We start from the raw sequence: 20,238 nt of genomic DNA on the forward strand, positions 1-20,238 counted from the left end.
ATATTTATGGGTATAACACTTGCTATGCATCCCATGTTTATAACGCATTTATGAATACACTTATAAGACATTATGATCTTCTCATAACCATGTATAATTATATTTATAAGCGCTCATAAATAATCATAATGTCAGTTCATTGGGATGGTCACAGAGCAGCCTCTTGCAGACACATTTTCTCTATGTTCAGCAGTAGCCTACACATTCATGTTGAAATGTATGTTATGCTCGAAACTTGTATATTCCCTGCAGTCACACAGAAGGTGCACACAGGAAGATGCTGTTGGTTTGTTGAGTGATTGGTGCCTGAAGATCTGATTGAGTGGTGCCTCTTATTGATTAGAACATGGGGTGCATCTTGGTTTATTGCTATTGTACTGTGATTGGTTGATTAGAAATGGAAAGGGTGGAGTCTGCATAGTATAATGAAAACAACAGTAAGACAGAGAGTGTAGGCTGCCATGGGGTGAGGTTGACTACACCTGGCCTACAGGGCACTGCTCCATGGATTTGTCTATAGCTGCAGGGTCAAACCATTAGAAGCGCCCACAATGTGAAAGCCCAAGAATATAGTGTAAGGTTGGGTAGCAAGAGGCCACCATCAGTTCTAAGTCACTGTAACAACAAGGAGAGCTTGTTATTTTAGATTAAAGGCTCCCATATGTGTTTTCTATCCCCACAAATAACCATTTTTGAACAATCAGGCTTTCATATCATATACTGGTGCTTTAATGGAAATTGCTCTCAGGAACAGCTCAGCTGATTTTGTCCTCATCGTGATGTCATCAATGTCACCCTACTTTGTATAATTCCTCCTCTTCTTCAGTCTTCAGTTCCAAATTTGCATTTCCACTTTGTTTACAATGTCCACCATTGTTGATTTTCCAAGCTGGCATGGAATGGAAATAAGCCTGGTTTTATCTAGCATCAGTAACTCAAATATTAAATAATGCATATCGGCACCCCCACCACCTCAGGACATTGTGGTACTGCAGCTAAAACTGCTTTCAAAGTCCAGAAAGAAATGACAATGGCTGGTTATATCAGAGTGGTGATTGAGGCTCAAACCATTAGAAATAACTTTGAGGGACATAGACAATATGATATAAAATATTAAAAGCAGTTTTAAAATGCATGTTATTTGCGCTTTAAGGAATTTCACACTATTGGCTCAGATGTCCTTAATTCCAAAGTAACCCACAGACGTGTCCGGTTGTCAAAAGGCTCATGGAGAGAGTAACCCACACAATCGATCCAATCAAGCCTGAGTGAGTGGCAGCTTGTCCATTGGCCACGCACAGGTGTGGGAGGCTATATACAGTATATGGTTAAATGGGCCCTATAAGAGATGCAGAAATTAACTATAGAAAAAGTGCCCTTCTGAGCACAGACCTCCACCAGGAGGATAGGAGAGTGTGTGATGTTTGGCAAAATGTATAGGAGTAATTTAAACGTGTGTGTGTGTGTGTGTGTGTGTGTGTGTGTGTGTGTGTAAAAGGAAAGGAAAGGTACTATGTTTACCCAGGGTAACTGGACTAAGCTCAAGAACTTGGTGTGTGTGTGTGTGTGTGTGTGTGTGTGTGTGAGACGCTGATACACTGCCATGTCTTCCTTCTCAGAATGCATTTCTTTCATGTGGATTCCAAGGGATTCTATTTCCCAAAAGTTGCGTAACTGATCTGACAGTGCCTGTTCCTCTCTGACGCTGATGTGCATCACTTCAATGTCCACAACTTCAGTTATGATATTTAGCGTGGTGACTTCTCCTTGCACCAGCCATCCAAATACACTTTCCAGTGCAACTAGTCCTTCATTCAGTCTCTCCATTTGGATAGATGCACCAACGCAAAGCGTTGGTGCATACACACACACACACACACACACACACACACACACACACACACACACACACACACACACACACGCACACACTTTATAACAATCCTCAAACTGACAAACTAGACTTACTTAATGATCAAATTACAAAATGTTAAGGTTTCCCATTTTATTCATTTTCCCAGCGAACATAATCATTATATTACCTAATGTGAAAAGACACTACATAAATGCCAATGAATCCAGCCGCTTTCACCGTTACAGTATGTGGATTAACATAAATACAGTATTGCATAAAAAGCCATCAAAAAGTAAATGCAGCAGACATTTTTTGTCGAGTTTGATGTAAAGTGTCGATGTTGAGCTTTTAAGGACAACGTGTAGGCGGCTAATACAAAGTACTAATATACAATGACTTCTAAACAATCTAAAAATATCTGTTTCCATTTTAAAAGTCTGATGTTAAGAACCGAGACAACTTTAACGAAGACAAAGTAGATTTTTCAGCATCTATAGGAGCTGCTTGAGATGATGTACGTAGCACTCAATAAGTAGATTTGTAATACCCGAAACACCATTTCACACAGCGGCCATGTTGGCATTTTGCATTGAAAAAGCAGGGTGGCAACGGGCTGGCATTTCATTAACTTAATGGCAAGATGGCCGACGTGTGAATAGGTGAATGAACCACAACCTTAGAGGAACAATAATGTATAATGCTTACTCCACACTATTTGAAAGTCCAACAATGCAGTGTTTCTTCTAAAAATCAAACATAGCTATTCCAGTCCATTACGATTTTAATCAAAAAACAATTAAGACTCCCTTGGAGCGCAGCAGTATTGCAGTTTTAAGGCCCCATAGTGGCATTTTCCATTCAAGCATACGTAGATCAATAAGAATAATAACTCAAATAACTAACTAACTGCACCAATAATTACACAGCAAAATAAAGTTGAGGGAAAAAAAAGAATGAGTGTCACTCTGGTATTACTTATTTGTCATTCCTGTAGGCATTGTAGGCATCATATATTCATGTACTGACAGTCTGCGTGTTTATGCTTTTGTGTCCGTGTCTGCTGAGATGTTTAGTGAGTTTATCTGAGCATGTGTACGGGCCTGTATGCACAGTACAAGATTCCTCAGTGTTAATTAATAATTTGTATTGTGACCGAGTATTATTCTGTGTAGGTGGGGCGGGTGAGTGTCCGCGCCGACTAGCAGCCAATGGCCTTTCGAGTTGACAAGCTGCTGCAGACAAAATAGGTTATCATGTTCATCTAATGGAGCTCTCCCTTCACGCATCTCAGCCAATCATAGTGACTGAAGGTGGAACCTTTCACTGGGAATAGCATACAAGCACGTATGTACTGTACCTGGTTGTGCCTCGTGTCTTACACCAGAAATGGTAGATCTACAAGCTTAAAATGCATCACAGCGTGACACGCTGTGAGCTTGTACAGCTGCTATTTTCTGTGTGAGACACCGGCATGCAACTAAGTATACAAGATGCGTCAGGATGTTGACGGGAGCCCATGTTTGTGTGCCGTCTATTTGTTTATCTTAGTCCAACGTGGTTCACTTGAGGAGATTCTGAAGCATGGCAGTGGCATAGGTTGGGCGGGCCTGCTTGCTCTCGATAGCGCTCCTAAGGTACTGGATCCCATCGCAGCGCTCCCAGATCTCTTCAAATTGCCTGGGCAGGATCTCTGCACCCCTCTTCCTGGTCAGACCAGTCTCCTCCAGGCTCAGCTCGCACATCTCCATGTCGTCTTTCCCTGTACAGAGGAGGTACATACTGTCAGGAGAAACATACAATATTCATACAAACAAGTATCTTTGTATGAATCTCTAAGGGAGATGCCAGCCACCCGTCGAAGAAAACTCATTTCGGCCGCTTGTATTCGCGATCTTATTCTTTCGGTCATGACCCACACGTCATGACCATTGGTGAGAGTAGGAACGAAGATTGCTCGGTAGACAGAGAGCTTTGCCTTCTGGCTCGACTCTCTTTTCGTGCCAAATGCCAATGATATAAAATGCCAATGATATACAGTATAGATATTATATAGTCTATAGCTATATACACTGTATGCTATTATAATGTAAACGTTACAAACTAAAACTTGAATCAGTTCTAGAAGACCTACCAGCCACCAACACGATGGGGCGTTTGTCTGGATGTAGCTCCATCTGTCTGGCTATCCAGGGCCCGTCAAAGTGGGCGTACCACCAGCCCTTCTTCTTGTTCTGGGGGTCCTTGTACTGGTCCGCTGGCCGGATGAATGGAATACGGAAGTAGCGCTGCTGACGGTTCATGGCCACTTCCTGTTGCTGGTTTACTATCGAAGGAGCTGGGTTCTGTTCGGCTGTGGTGGGGGCGGGGCAATGCAGGGAGCAAACAAACAGCGTTAATTCAATTGAAGACTTTATTGCCATGTCAACGGATTTGATTGGAATTTGTTTCAGTGCACTAAAAACAGACATACAAAAAGACACACATTCACATGTGGGGACCCCCAGAAACACAGCCCTGGGGGGCCCCGGTGTTAAGAGAACACAGCCCTGGGGGGCCCGGTGTTAAGAGAACACAGCCCTGGGGGGCCCCAGTGTTAAGAGTCATGGTTTGAGAAAGCATGTTGCCTATCTTTACCACTTGCTTCCGGTTTGACAGAAAGTCTAAAATCCAGAGACAAAGAGAGTGATTAATACCCATGGCCAAGAGTTTATCGAATAGTTTGATAAGGGCAAGACTTTTGTGTTTTTTGTTTACAACAATCATTACAAGCTACAGAGTGTTGCAGGAAAGGTTTATCCAACACCATTAAACACAAGAGGGTTAGAAAACAAGGCATAAAGTAAAAAAATGGATCAAAGAGAAATAGAGAAAAAATAGGTAAAGCTGAAAGCCAAGTCTAGAGCCTTAGGGAATAGCCTTGCAGCAAGAGTGAAAACGTTTAGTGAAGGGATGGAAAAAGTATGGAAATTAAGAGAATTAATGTATGCATGTGAGAGAGAGAGTAGGGTGTGTGCGTGCGTGTGTGCCTGTGTGCTACAGGTATACATTTAAATAAATTTAACTAAATAAAGGTTGGTTGAGTTGAGAATGAAATGAGCAAAGAATGGCCTTGCCAGTTGTGGCTGTGTGAGTACCTACTTGCCAATTTCAACAAATACTTTTCACACTGCCAGACGGAAAACAGCCACATTTGCCCTGTTGTTTCATCTGCTAATTGAATGGTTGAAACAAGGGCAAACTATATATTTACTTTTCATAATGCTTTAGTCATCAAAAAGCAAGGGGCAGAAGGTGAGGTTTTCTTCTATGTACGAGTACAAAAAATACACAGCAAAGACTCATCTCTCAAATGATGTTTCATAAGCAGTGTACTGAATGCAACAGGAAGGAGCAAACGATAAGTGATCTCTCACAACTCACCATAGTCGGTGACTGATTTCGGGGCCCTCTGGTCAGGTCCGTCATCGTCACGTTTCTTGTTCTTGGATTTCCAAGCATGGTAGACCTTCAGACGTCGGTGGAACTCCTCCCGGCACGCCGCCAGCAGCTCAATGTCTGCACGCAAAAGAGGCCACCAGTCAGCACACAAACATAACCGTAATGATAAAAACCATAACATTATCTACAGTACGGAGCCGGCCAGCAACTCTACATCTGACCTCAAACCTCAATCCCCTAGATCTCCATATATGGAGCTGACCTGGTCTGACATTCCATATGTTGATCCTTCCCCATCCATCCTTCCTCCTCGATGCCTCCCTTTTGACTGATACCTGTCCATTCAAACTCTAGACGGGCCCCGCCCCAAAGTTATTAGCGCAGCCGCGCCCAGCAGCCGGGGGAAAACTAGAGTTCTCAACAGGCCTGAAAATTAAGGCCCACGCCCTACAGTACCTGGGCCCTAACTGGGCTGGCACGAGGCCCCGTCTGGCCTTACTAATTAGCACACATTTTACGACCTACCCGACCCAAAAACGTCAATTAAAAAAATCACACCCGTGTGAAGTGAGGGGCGCTCTTATCATTATAGTAACATCATCATACATCATCTCATGAACAACTGAATTTATGTCATTGGTTAGCCGATTTGCTCGTCTACATATGACGTACATTTTCCCTTCATTGTCAATGGTATTTAATGTTTGTGTTGCCACAAATTTACGTCATATTTGAGGCACATAATGACCTAATTGCGGGTCTCAAAAACATGGACAGATGTTTAATTATTAACTATGGCGACTGAATAAAAAATCATGCTGGAATGATGGAGGTGTGTAAGTGTAATGCATTCCACCGTGGTCACCTGTGTGTATGTGTGTTTGTGCGTGTCTGTGTGCGTGTGGTGTGTGTGACTGTGTGTGTGCGTGCGTCCTATGCGCGAGTGTGTTGTGCGGACATGTGTGAGTGTGTACTGTACTACAATTGATGAGGCCCAGTGTTGAGATGCATGCCCTGGGGTGTGTTCATGTGTTCTGCTCTGCTCCGTCTTACCACAGGAGGTGTTGATAACGTCCCGCAGCTCGGCGTACTTCCACTTGCTCAGATCGTACTTCTTCACCCCGGCAGCAACCTTGGTTGCCTGCACCTGAGGACCCCTGAGGGCATGAAAGGCAGAGAGACAGAGAATGAACAACACAGCCGAGAATCAGTCTGGGGAGTTTGAGTGGCAGAGATGGAGGTCAGGTAAGCTATTGTTCACTATGGTAGAGGACTGAGGTTTCACACAGTGGACGGGATGTTCTGAAAATCTCTGTTCTGAAAGGAATAGCTAGCAACAGTTGTTATTTGAAAGCAAAAGAAAATAAGTTATTAGAACATGCTAAGCATCCATTGAAGACCAGATCAAGCGGGCAATTAGCAGACAATCATGGGAGATGTGATGGGTGACAAATCAACAGTGAGGTTAGATCAAAGTATAGAAATATAATTATGAACATAATCACTATACACTGTATAACATGAAAATGAGCTAGAGCATACTCTAGTCTACATGAACACGTATAGTCCATCTAATGGCACTATTATAGTCCATCTAATAGCACTAGAGTGTAAACGATGCCTCCTCTGCATCTGTGCCTACTTAGCAGACTGCTCCAGAGTGTCTGAGCTCCACCCCTCCTGTTCCACGACAGCTAAATCAATAATAGACTCCATTTGATTCCTAACTGTCAGTCCTTTAGCTGGGGACTCCCTAGAACCCTCTTAAACACCCCTGGGGGTCCCCAGATGATTCCTAACTGTCATTCCTTTAGCTGGGGACTCCCTAGAACCCTCTTAAACACCCCTGGGGGTCCCCACTGCTCCCCAGATGTGTAACACGGGACAATATGCACACAGATATACAAAATAAATGCCAGCTCTGCTCATCAGTAGTGTGTTCTTGTATTCTGCAGGAGTCGGGACTACTTCCCTGTGTTTAAGGCATAGACTGTAAAAAAAATATGGACAAAGCGTTCTCCGGGTCTGATATGGACGTAAAATGAAGCCTGTCAGTCCTTGAATTGTAAATCGCCATCTTTCTAGATCCGTTTGGGCCCAGCTGGCCATTGGCTGGCCCAGACAACGAGGCGGGACTTCCCCCCTTCTTCTTCGTTGGTTTTTATTTAGACTCGAGTGGGTGGGGGATCCCGTTCATAGACTGTAACGGTAGCCACGCCCCTCAGAACATACGCGACTTTATGATAATTTTTTTAATAAATGGGACCATAATTTTCCAAAAAGAATATTATGACATTAGAAATTAGACTTTAAACTAGTGACTGGAAGCAGAAAGTATTCATGACCATGTTTATTAAGGTAATACAGTCTAGGTGAAGTTGGGCCCAAATACATGGATCTCTATGGAGCTATGGGGTTTTTTGAGCCCAATGACAGCGCCACAACAGGCCATTATATGAATTTTCAGGAAATCCCGATTCCCTTAGTGGCTTCACAAAATATCTGTCTGACTGCCCCCCTGGTTTAAGGTCACATTCCCACCTAATACTTCGGTAGACTCGATGCGAATGTGCGGAGAAGTTGGGATTCTTGCATATTTAATTTGCTGCTGTTTGCCTTCACACTGTCATCCACAGCAATTGGAAACGCAGCAGGGGGGACCTTTATCAATGTGTTCCATTCATAAACTAGCCTACACAGTGAAATCTATGGTGATAAAATTATATTCATAACGTGCATGTGTCGTGCCGTTCTGGGACTGGACCCCCCCTCTCTCTCTCTCACTATACACACGCAGCCACGCACTGTTATTTTGGGAATGGAGGCACAGCACTGAGCGCACTGATATAACAGACAGCAGAGCAAAATGTTTACAAGTTTATCGAGATGAAAGTCCCTACTCCCACTCCCAGTCCCCACACAGTGACAGCACTCCATGTTTACGGCACAGACAGACAGACAGACAGACAGACAGACAAGACAGAATATTCTGTAGGCTATAATACACTGCAGTGTTTTTATGTGTTTTCTTAAGCAATTGATTAATGTACTCGTCCTCATTTCGATCAGGGCTTCAGTCTCCTCATTCGACCACGTCTATCCACGGTAACGGGACATCTTTGCGCTGCGTAAAATATGCCTTCTCCGTCTCCAACTGTGTTCAGCTCCTTACCCGCCACATTGTTTGCTTCATTTTCTTTATTTACTGCGGATTGCATTCACAACCTGCACCGAATCGTAATCAAGTGCGATTGGAAGCGAAGCGAAACCCCTGTTTTTGCTCTGAGTAGAATGTGGTTCTTTGATAGGCATTAGGATTCGAATGAGCCTTCACACCTGCCAAACGAAGTGCACTTTCTGAAAGTGCGCAGCAGGATTCGTTTTAATCGCAGCAAAGCTCTCTGGAGTGAATGTCACCTAAGTCCTGCAGGTGCAACACAAGTGGCAATTTGTGCAGCTCTCCAACTATACTGCAGCGCTTTCTCTGTGAGTACCCTGGGTCAGCATAATTTCCAATGGAGAGAAAGACACATAGTGTGGTCTCTCTGGATGCCTGGGCTAACACTGCTGAGATTAAGGGCTATAAATCCAAATGTTCTTTGGTACCCACTGGAACTGGTGCCAGCTTTACACAGAGGATGTGGAAGGATGTGCAAATGCCACTGATATTATCAAAGTCAAATTGCGGGGGAAATAAGTTAGTTTGGAGTGTTTCATAAATAAAAAATAGGTATGGCTTCAAATGTGAGATGAGATTCTCTGATCTTTGTCACATGAGTCATGTGAGTCACAATTATGTATGTAGGTTCAGCTTTGAACCTACGTGTTGAGCTTTGATATGTAGCTAGTAGAAGCCACAAGATCTTACATTTGCCACACCATTCTCTAGATATATCAGTGCTGGCATTCAAGTTAATATGTAAGCCTGATGAAACCCCCATCCAATGTATGCAGGAATGAACTCAACCAACCTCGAGTGTGTATACAGATTCTAGACTGAAACATTATCATGCTTCTACAGTACATCTCATTTCTCCTTGACGACTGACAAGGTGTTGTCAGCTCAATTAATCAGTGCTGTCGTGATCATTTTCTGGAGCAGGTTTATGATGACAGTGACAGCTCTGACATTGAGGAGAGGGCCCACAGCTCTGAGCTGCAAAGCTGCTAATCCTCCGCTCCAGCCGGGATGCATAAGCTACCTGCCAGTAGCATGTGTCCATCAATGACATGGGATCAGATGACTGACAACAGACATCATAGCTAAGGTGGCTAAACACTAAATAATTCAAGGCTACTGATATAGCTATCAGTAGCTATATCAGTATCCTCAAATTATTATTCACATACTGTAGTACTGTAATTCTACTCAATCAACAGACTCCAACTGTCTTTTAAATGCCAAATAGAATGTAATCTTTTAAACCCATCATTTTTAGGATATTCGTGCGTAACTTGCGCTTGTATCTTTTACCTTTCCATTTTATTTTGGGATATTGTGAATATTCACAATCAACACATTGCACTGGGTACAGAACAGGTGACGTGTGAATGTCTGTATAACAATTACATTTATAAGCAGTATTACAGTACTATGTGAATATTTAACACGTGGCTAATTGCAGAACTAATCAGAATCTATGGTACAATCTAAAGTACAAGCAATGGGAATGGGAGAGCATCATACGTTGCCAAACCCTCAAACACTTTACACCCAATTCTATACTTCATACAATGGCATCGTGCAGCGAAAATAGCCGATGTACAAGCTCACAACGCATCGCAATGCAGCGAGTTGTGAGCTTGTAAATTGACATGACCAAAATAGGGATGCCAGGTTGAATATGGATTTATAAGCTTGTGTTGTTTACCTGCACTGCAAACAACATACTCGACAGTTTAAAAAAAACATTAAGCTCAGTTTTAGCCTTGAAGAACACAGAGACAATCAGGGAATCAGAAATAGAATAGCCCCCATTATGATTCACCACGTCATCTTCTGTTTTTAACCATTCAGTTAGCAGGCATGCCCAACATACATGTTGTATATAAACGGCACATTGATTCATGATGCAGGGAGGAACGCACATGCTCCCAGATCTGACTCATGGTGATGATTTCTCAAAATAATTATGGCTGATTGTTTATGGCTGCTTTGAAGGTGAAGGTGTACTCCTGGGATGCAGAGAGATTTGGTACTTAGATTGGGATTAATTGGGGGGGCGGGGCGGGGGGCAGTTATTTGCATTAGGTGAAGCGTGGACAAGGGGCGGTTATAGGAAGCAGTAGTTAAGTCTTACATGGCTCTTGATGAGGATGAAGAGATAGGCAGAGCAGTGAACTCATTGCTGGGAGAGAACAACAGGAAAGATGTAGGTTACACATGCAGGCAGAGATTAAAATAACTTTGTTTACCGCCTGAGGTTAAATATTCAGTCATTGTGCAATTTATCTACTACTATACGTGCAGTATACTGTTTACTGTGCAAACATGCACACGTGCATTGTATATTATGCACAAATGCACTGTGAATATTATGTTTGTGTGTATAACATATTCATAAACAGACTGTGGTATGGAATTAAGAATGGCAGTTGTGCTTTGTAATGCAGTAGTGCATGGGAATATATTATGTTTATGTGCATGGTACTACATGTGCAATGTTGATTTTGACATTTGATACGTGTTCTATACTGCACTTGTATCTCCATATTTCATCTTTTTATGATTTTTCACAATTCATCATGAGTATCGTGCAAAAGCAGTGACAACAGCATCCTACAAGCTCACAATGTGTTGCATCTTGAAAAAAATATATAACTACATTTGATCTATCAAAACAGTGGAACATAAAAGGTTCCCGCCTGACAGCGATGATGTACATGAACAAACTATGGATTTGTATGAATAATGCTAGTTGTGGATTAGCACTGTGTGTGAATAATGGCACTGCACCTGCGCAGGCCATCTGCCTGTCCGTCTTCGGTGATGAGCTCAGCGTCGCTCTGGGCGATCCTCATGGCGAGCTCTCTGTCTCTCCTCTCCTGTTCCACCATGGTGGTACGCTGGACCTCCTCCTCGCGGTCCAGCGCCAGCTGGACCTCCATCTCAGCCTAAGGAAAACACACAACAAAAGATGCCATGAAATTCACAGTAGAAACTAAACATTGCCTGTGTTCAGTAGACGTTGAAAACTAATCTTGGGAGACTCGTGAGCCATGGCTGATGGCAGCCTGGTGTCAAACTGGCTCAAAGCAAAGTAATGTAATGGCGACAGCATGCAAATTTGCAAGTGGCTTGCTTGCCTGAGCTGAGAGGGCATGCACAGTGTGAGGCTGCCCGTCAACGTAAAACAATGGAACAACTGCTTTGATCAGTGTTGGGCCTCAACAGTCAAGACAGAGAGAATGGGCTCGGTGAGAGATTACGCAGAGGCTGAGGGCATTACACACAGATGGTAGAGTGTGCCCAGGGATGAAAAGGTTTAGTTCAATAGTAGACAGTGGGCATGAAGGAGGCAGTGGAATATATGGACACAGAGATACCGGTGAGGTTAGCAGAGGTGACAGTTGAGAGCACAGGGGAGTAGGCAGAGGGAGGAAAGACAATGCTGACTAGACTATAGTTGAAAAGGAAAAACAATTTAAGTCATTAGTAAACAATAACTCACTGCTAGGTAATAGGCCATTGGGTATACACACCGTATCACAGGTTGTCGTTCAACTGACAACCAACCAAACGGTTACCAAATATGTCAGTAGGAAGGTTATAGACACATCCCAATTAAATCAGTTTCAACCAAGAAGTAGGCGCCCCGAGTCCTGGCAGTTTCTGTTTAGATTAAATGACTTATCATTGTTTCTTGCGACATTTGTATGGTTTTTAAACTGTATATTCAGGTTGCAATTTATTGGGCTGGCAAATAAGAAGTTGTACAAACCTGCAGAAGCTTCTCCTCTTCCTCTCTCTTCTTCCTCTCCTCTTCCTCCTGCTTCCTCTTCAGCTCCATGTCTGCTTTCCTGAGGTCAGGACAGGAGATTACAAACCGTTATTCATTTGACAGCCTTTGGTGGAACCCTGGGTTGTATACTGTAGCTACCTGGGAATCATACAGTACTGTGTAAGACCAAAATGTGTCAATCATCTTATATGATTATATATCTGTAGCTTCTGCACTCTGTGAACTCTCAAAAATCACATCAAGATTCTGTCAGTGCAGTCTATAATTAAAAACATAGCTGGTACATCTGTTTCAGGTAGCTACAGTATACAACCAAATTGGTTCTACCAACACTTCAATTAATAATGAATTTCATTTTTATAGCGCTTTTCCAAGTGCTCAAAGCACTTTACAATGGTTCATTCATTCATACATTGGGAGGTGAAGCGGCGAACAGTCGACGCCAGCGTCCTCACTTCCCACATTCCCACACCAATGGTGGCGAGCTCACACCAACCAGCTCATTGGAGGCAATGTGGGGTTCAGTGTCTTGCCCAAGGACACTTCGACATGTGGACAGGAGGAGCCGGGATTCGAACCGCCGACCCAGGGATCATTGGACGACCTGCTCTACCTCCTGAGCCACAGACGCCCCGTTTCTGATGAATTGATCATCGATCCCCCTTCTTCACTCACGTCCTTCTGTCATCTTGCTCCTGTTGGCGGCGGTGTTCCTCCTCCTCCCTCCTCATCTTCTCTCTGTCCATCTCGTCCTCGATGTGCTTCAGTCTCTCCCTCTCCTCCTGTTCCTGTTTCTTCTTCTTGATGGACGAGAGGAGCTGCTCCGAGCGCTTCACCAGCCCCTGGTACTCTGCATCGATCTCCTTTCTGGTCATTACCGTGGCCTAAAAGGTCAAGAGATGGGGATGACCAACATGTCATATAGGTGGTATTCATGGACCGATTTCATATTCTATACCCCAACACGAATATAGGCTCAAGTGTGTTCTCTAGATTTCTTGCTGCACCAGTTTTGCTCAATGCAAGGCAGCGGAGACTTTAAAAAAGCCTTTGAGGTATGTCTAATGTCTAACCTTTTGCTACCTGAACCTTTGTTGTTGTTGTTTTTTCAGCAACCACCAGTCTCTGCTCCCTACTGAACAGGAACAGCAATCTGTAGGAGTCACTAGTGCAGTCAGTGTCAAAGAACGCTCTTCCCACCAGTGAACACGGCCAATTGTGTTCACTGGAGCGTATGGCCAAGCCACAGAGACGAATCAGTCTTGGCAGCAGAGGGCGGGAAATGTATCTCTGCAGCCCCCGGACACCCTCCTATCTGAATTTATTATGACTTCTGTTCTCACTCATCGTCCTGCCCAGCTACTGTACCAACTCTGGCAAGGCCAACGGGAACCCACCACCGAAAGTGGTAGTTTTATTTTATAGTTTTTTTTCTTTTTTTCTAAACTGGATCACACGGCTCACTTTAGAATGAATACCAGGCTTTCCGATCTCTCAAAACCACTCAAAAACCTTGCAAACGTGGGAAACTGGGTTTCAAATTGCCTTTCAGTCAATGGAAATGGTGAATCTTCTCTGCTTGGCCTTACGTTGGAAGTGGAGCCCCCCCGGCGCTCTTGCACACTCACATTAATCTTGGCCAGCAGAGAGTCTATGGAGGTGGCCAGGTCTGAACACTCACCTTAATCTTGGCCAGCAGAGAGTCTATGGAGGTGGCCAGGTCTGAACACTCACCTTAATCTTGGCCAGCAGAGAGTCTATGGAGGTGGCCAGGTCTGAACACTCACCTTAATCTTGGCCAGCAGAGAGTCTATGGAGGTGGCCAGGTCTGAACACTCACCTTAATCTTGGCCAGCAGAGAGTCTATGGAGGTGGCCAGGTCTGAACACTCACCTTAATCTTGGCCAGCAGAGAGTCTATGGAGGTGGCCAGGTCCTGGATTTGTTTGGCCATCTCCTGCTTGTCTTCTTTCAGCCCGATCACCACCTCGTTGAACCTCTCCATCCGATTCTTCAGGTTCCCAACCTTCACCATTCCATCAATGCTGTGAGAGGAGAAAGTGCATGCATTGCAGGGCACATAGAATCAGATATTCATGAGATATATGAACATATATTTTTAGAGCTGAATGATGAACTACTGTTACTGAATGATTTTAAGCATATGACGCACGCACGCACACACGCACATGGAGTGTGTATGTCTAGTGTAGTGTATAGTCCACTACACTAGACTACACTCTATCAGAATCCATCATCTCGATGGATGCAGTTTTCCAGACCAAAGCAATACAGTAGGAAATGACTCCCAGAATGAGATTTTTTTGATTGTTTGAACTACTCAAAATGAGCAATGTGGAATACTCTTCAAACCCCATCAAGCGTGAGTGTTATTGTAAAGAGAATGCACAAGGAGAATGAAGAAAAAGAACAGAATATCTGAAGATGTAGGGAGGAGGGAGGGCAGACACAGAATGTCAGCAACGTAAATCACTGAACATACTGTAGATGTTTATAAAGTAGGAGTGAGAGCCTTGCACAGAGCACCTTCAAACACTTTAAGCGCTAAAACAATAGACAAAATGTTTGTTTCCTGGCAGACCAAAAGAAATGTACTTTACATGAATAGTAAGTAAAAAGTAACAATAAGAAAGAGAGATGAGAGGAGGGGGAAGACAGAACAGAAAGAGTGACCAAGGGGACGATCGAGTGCCCATTTTCTTTTTTGAGGTAGACGTATGCCTAAGAGATGCCTAAATTGCCTATTTTGAAGGGAACTAGCCCCTCCTATATCCAGCTTTTAGTAACACAGACATTGCGTAACACACACATTAAAGGGACACTTCACCCTTTTTGCAAAAAAATATATGTTAATGACGTTTAGAAGCTTTAGAACACTTTCCTGGGGGTCTTTATGTGTGTAATATATGGTTTTAGATATTTTAGATTGTAGCAGTGAGCCTGTTGTCTCTGATGTCATGGACACTGGGCTCACTTCCTTCCTGGACTACATGTTGTCTCAGTAAGACAGCTCTCCCCCCTATCCACAAGGAGGAGCAGTGCACCAAAGAATTATGGGAATTGTAGTCCAGGAAGGTAGTGAGACCAGTGTCCATGACATCAGAGACAACAGGCTCACTGCTACAATCTAAAATATCTAAAACCACATATTACACACATAAATACCCCCAGGAAAGTGATCTAAAGCTTCTAAACGTCATTAACATATATGTTTTTGCAAAAAGGTGAAGTGTCCCTTTAAAGACAAAGGTGAGGACGCAGATTCTGATTGGCCGGAATGAGATGATGTATGATGATGTACGTACGATGATAAGAGCGCCCCTTACTGCACACAGGTGTGATTTTGTTATGTAGAAGAAACAGTTGAAGTCCCCTTCACAGTTGATGCCCCATGCTTTTGAAGCCCACTCCTAGCATGCATATATATTAATGCTCACAGGGGAAGAACATAATGCGAGAGGGGAGAGAAGGAGAGAGAGAGAGAGAGACAGAGACACTCACCGGGGCTTATGCTTCCTCTTACACAGCCACATACGGACCGTTTTCTGGATCTTGACACAGGCTGAGGCTCTGTACGTCATCTTGTGACTCACTGTTGGAGGTGTTTGAGACAAAAAGGGTTGGTGACAGATTCATTCAATTGGAAATTATAATGGCTTCCTTATTTAGCTTTTTTATCAGCGTCTTTCCACTGTTTAGGTTTAGCAAATAATGTTTGTATTTATGATGTTTGCATTCTCTGTTGCTATCTTGGCCAGGGCTCCCTTAAAAAAGGAGATGTTATCTAAATGGAACTCACCTGTTTAAATAACTGAGGAAAAATAAATTAGTCTCAGTAATGAACTATCCTGAGAAATGTGAAATGTGCAGGAGGCAGTGTACTGCTCTAAAGGTAATGTAATATCAACTAATGCTTTGACATAAATGAACAGGAGTCATGCTACTCTTTGGAATAATGGGGAAAATCAATACCAATTGTCAGGGATAATGGCATAATGGTTCATGGGGTTGCTTTTAGAGTCACATTCTATATTCCTACGGATTGCCTTGTGCTTTTACTGTTTGGAACAAATAGAAAGTGGGTCAACTTGATGTATGATATATTAGTGTTCTACCGCATCAAAAAGCATCTTAAAAAAGCAGCTTAATTCCTTCTTCGAAAAACTGAAATGACTGAACTTACAAACTAAGTTAGGCTACAATACTTCATATTTCCACAATGCATTTGCTGTTCCATGTGGTTGCATAATGTCCTACAGATAACAGACTTGTAGCAGTAGGGCCTGGCCCTGCAGTGATTTCTGCGGATGTGGATAACATGATGTTGACATACGTTTTATGACCGAGAGAGTACACCACTGGATCTTCTTCCAGCGACTACACACCAACCACTGGTTGACCTTCTTCAGCAGCTCTGCCAGATGCTGTGGATCTGACTTCATGATGTGATCAAACTCTGAAAACTGACGGACGGAAGGATGCACAATTATTTTGATACCTAGAGTACATTGACCTTGTATAATGACCTGCAAGTGAAAAACATGACATGGTGGGGCTGGCTTTCCTGTACCTTTCCAGGACGGAAGAACACTCTGGTCAGTCCAAATTTGTAGTCGTTAACGTTGAGCCCCAGGGCTTTGAACAGAGCCTGGAGGAGACCAAAGACATAACACACATACGTACATACCATGACACAGCAATATCATGCTAAGCATCAAGTATTTATGATTAAACACAAGCTACATGGATCAACAGTACCAAATGGCACAACTAAACCCATGCGCTGGAAATGTGCAAAGTAAGCTGTACGTATATATGACATAATGCATGACGGAAGCCGGTCGTTCGGGAGGCCCATACCTTGCAGAAGAAGCGAGGATCGAGGCGCGTCAGCTTGTCGGGCATGTACTTCTTGTACATGTTGTAGAGCTCATGGAAGGGGGCTCTGGAGGGGAAACCTCCTTGCATCAGGTCCAAGACAGACACCATCCCTAACCAACACAAGCACATGGAAACAGTCTGAAACACTGTACATCTGGACACTGAGACAGTCACTGTACGCAGCGGTGGAAGAAGTACTCACATTCTTCACTTGAGTATCAATACCACAATGAAGAAATACTCGGTTACAAGTAAAAGTCTGGTATTCATAATTAAAGGATCTGCTCTTTTCATCAAACGACACAGTTGTGCGATGGAGGATAAATAGAAGTTTAGTGTTGCTGCGACAGGTACAGAATAGAGCCCTGCGTGTGACTGTTTTCATAATGCCGCTCAATTTTTTGGATTTTTGACCATTACCGGCCGCTCCTGCAATGTGTGTGTTCCACTTCCACCCACACCTGGGAGAGAGCTTTTGACCGCCTGCAGCAAAACTTAAACCTTTCGCTCGTGTGTGATTTGTGTTGGAGAGTCTGTCAAGCAAAGGCAGAGTTTGTTCCTGACTTTTTAATTACCTGCCAACTGGACCAAGACAGATTAGGGAAGTACTGTATGTTAACCCATTCTGACCGGGAACCCGTTTTGGTGTTAGCATCATGTTATGCTTTAGCTATTGAAAAATAGCAGATCTACAAGCTCATAGCGCGCCACCGAGTGGCGCGCTACGAGCTTGTAGGTCTGCTATTTTTGAAAAATCGAAGAGCGACTGACATTTTTAGAATCTGATCTCAGGTCAGAATGGGTTAATCAGACCAGTGTGTAGTCCAGTGGAAACCTCGTATGAATCTGATCTCAGGTCAGAATGGGTTAAAAACTAAGCTTCCCGGCTCGAAACGTTCCGTCCAATAAAGAAAGAAATCCATAATTGGAGCAGTATTCTGGTGTGCAGATTGTATTGTTGTTTCATGTTGAATATTTTATCCCAGGTCAATTAAAGCACCTTTGAATTGAACTGAAAGGAAGGATTTGATCATTTCAGCACCATGGACAGAGACACAATGGGGACACCCAGCTAGAAATAAGTATTTTCTGCCACACCATACTCTAGGGACTTTAGGGCTCCATCTTGCGCCACCCCTTACCCCTTATCCCTAAACTTATTTGCGATTTTTTACTATTTTTACTTACTTCTTTTTGTACATACCTGAGCACTGCAGTTGAGACAGGATGTGGGCTCCTTCAAACTGGTGACTGACCATTTTCAGGTTGGGTTTCACACAGCGGATGAAACTTGCACCCTTTAAACACAGAGAAATAACGGTCACAACATGCGTCTTATTGTCTTACCCTTAATAAAGCCTCTGTATTACAATGTTCATGGTAGCCCGCATCCAAATAGCAGCTTCTGCTATATTACTATACGGTATTGCTTACATCGTTTGCTATTTCAAAGACAAATACTTTCAATGTACTCAGTGATGAATGTGACTTTGGGGGAGTAATTAAAGTTAAAGTTAAAGTTCAAACTCTCAAAAAGAACATTGGACGTTACTCACTGTGCTGCGAAGCTTCTCCAAGAGCAGATTCAGTTGAGTCTGTGAGCAAATAAATAATACAGTAGGAATATTTTTTTATATTCTCTTGTCAGTCCCCTGATAGTATTAAAGTAAAAGCAACTCAAACTTTTGCCCTTTTTGCGACACAGGGTTCTATATATTTAATGAGGAAAACTCAACTCATAATAATAATACAGTCATATCCACAACGATGCCATGCATCACAGTTAAGAGGTGAAGTACTAGACCAAACAGAGTTAAAAACACATTTATTAGGGAATGTAGTGAATGAATGCCTCAACAATTGTTGCTTCTTTAATAGTCTCCTCCTTTGGTTTTTATTTCATCATTGTAGACTGTCTACATTTTAACAGTTAAACCAGATATGTGACATTTCAATCAGATATCCAGCCCTGATTCCAAGACACATTGATTACCAGTTCTTTGAAGCATACACAGTACACATCAGGCCCGGTGCCACAGGGGTGCAAAAGGGTGCATTTCCCCCTTAACCCAACCTCCTTGCACCCCCATGTGAAAAGTGTATTTTATTTAATTTAATTTAAGTTGAGTGGTAAATGTATTCATTCTTGCAATGTGAGTGATGGGGACTCTAATGTACCCCATACCTTACGTCTAACCTCATGAACATAATTTACCGGATGGATGTGCTATGTTTTTCAACAATTATCTAGGATTTCAAGGCAACACGGGGTGAATCATTCATATAAAGTGTCAAAAAAAAGAATGGTTTTATTGCATTTGAGAAGAAAACACTCAACACCAATAGAGGATCCAAGACCCACGTGGTCTCTCACCTTGAACTTGTTTCCAACGCTGATAAAGCCCAGCTTGCCAGCCTTCTGTTTGGAGTCCTTGGCATTGTTCGAGTTCTCAAACAGTTCTCGAACAAACTTGTCCTTCGACTCGCTCACCAGGCACTCCAAGGACATGTGGAGGGCGTCGTTATTCTTCTCCACGAACCGGATCTATAAGGACACGCGCACGCAACAGTGGAACAGTGTTACTTTATTTTCATCACAGAGCCCTGGGGGACTCCGGTCAACTAAGTACAGGGTGTGAGTCGTTAAGGATTAATTAATAAAATCGGGGCTATAATTATACCGTTTCGTAGCACACCGCTCCAGCAAAATGCCTGATGATGAATCCTTCATCGTCCCGGACGTTCCTGTGAACGGCCAACTTTGACTTCCTGGGGACCTGCAGGGTGACGTGACAAGAAACGATATGAGCGTTTTCACTTCAGTGCTGAAATGTGTCATATTATCCAATTTGATATATCAATCAGAAACTCAAAGGAGTAGATTCTTTGAGAGTGGAGATTGTTTGGAAATCTATTACTGAAGGTTTATGAGATATACAGCGCACTCATTGTGAGAAACAATCAGCAATCTAATTTACAGTTATTAAATGCTTTTGCCTGCATGAATATTAATCAACAATTCTGCAGTTCTACTTAAGTAATATTAACAAAACTTATCTAAAGCAGAGCAGTCAATTGATAT

The 20,238-nt window shown here is 43.0% G+C and overlaps 1 protein-coding gene across 1 annotated transcript in view; it reads right to left on the reverse strand.

The window, feature by feature from the left end:
• Nucleotides 1-2,095: 2,095 nt before the first annotated feature.
• The window catches only part of myo6b (myosin VIb), a 42,347-nt gene continuing 24,204 nt past the window's right edge, over nt 2,096-20,238 (reverse strand). The window contains exons 17-33 of the mRNA XM_080783294.1: nt 19,838-19,933; nt 19,531-19,701; nt 18,713-18,751; nt 18,361-18,454; nt 17,136-17,266; nt 16,846-16,923; nt 16,609-16,738; nt 15,777-15,867; nt 14,149-14,299; nt 12,931-13,139; nt 12,235-12,313; nt 11,250-11,407; nt 10,594-10,641; nt 6,347-6,450; nt 5,276-5,410; nt 3,987-4,205; nt 2,096-3,614 (exon numbers count right to left, since the gene is read on the reverse strand). Of these exons, the coding sequence (XP_080639420.1) occupies nt 3,415-3,614; nt 3,987-4,205; nt 5,276-5,410; nt 6,347-6,450; nt 10,594-10,641; nt 11,250-11,407; nt 12,235-12,313; nt 12,931-13,139; nt 14,149-14,299; nt 15,777-15,867; nt 16,609-16,738; nt 16,846-16,923; nt 17,136-17,266; nt 18,361-18,454; nt 18,713-18,751; nt 19,531-19,701; nt 19,838-19,933 (2,133 nt within the window). The 3' untranslated portion in view covers nt 2,096-3,414. The remainder of the gene's footprint in view (nt 3,615-3,986; nt 4,206-5,275; nt 5,411-6,346; nt 6,451-10,593; nt 10,642-11,249; nt 11,408-12,234; nt 12,314-12,930; nt 13,140-14,148; nt 14,300-15,776; nt 15,868-16,608; nt 16,739-16,845; nt 16,924-17,135; nt 17,267-18,360; nt 18,455-18,712; nt 18,752-19,530; nt 19,702-19,837; nt 19,934-20,238) is intronic.

This window comes from Protomyctophum bolini (assembly GCF_963924005.1).
Source record: "Protomyctophum bolini genome assembly, chromosome: 15".
Classification (NCBI taxonomy): Eukaryota; Metazoa; Chordata; class Actinopteri; order Myctophiformes; family Myctophidae; genus Protomyctophum; species Protomyctophum bolini.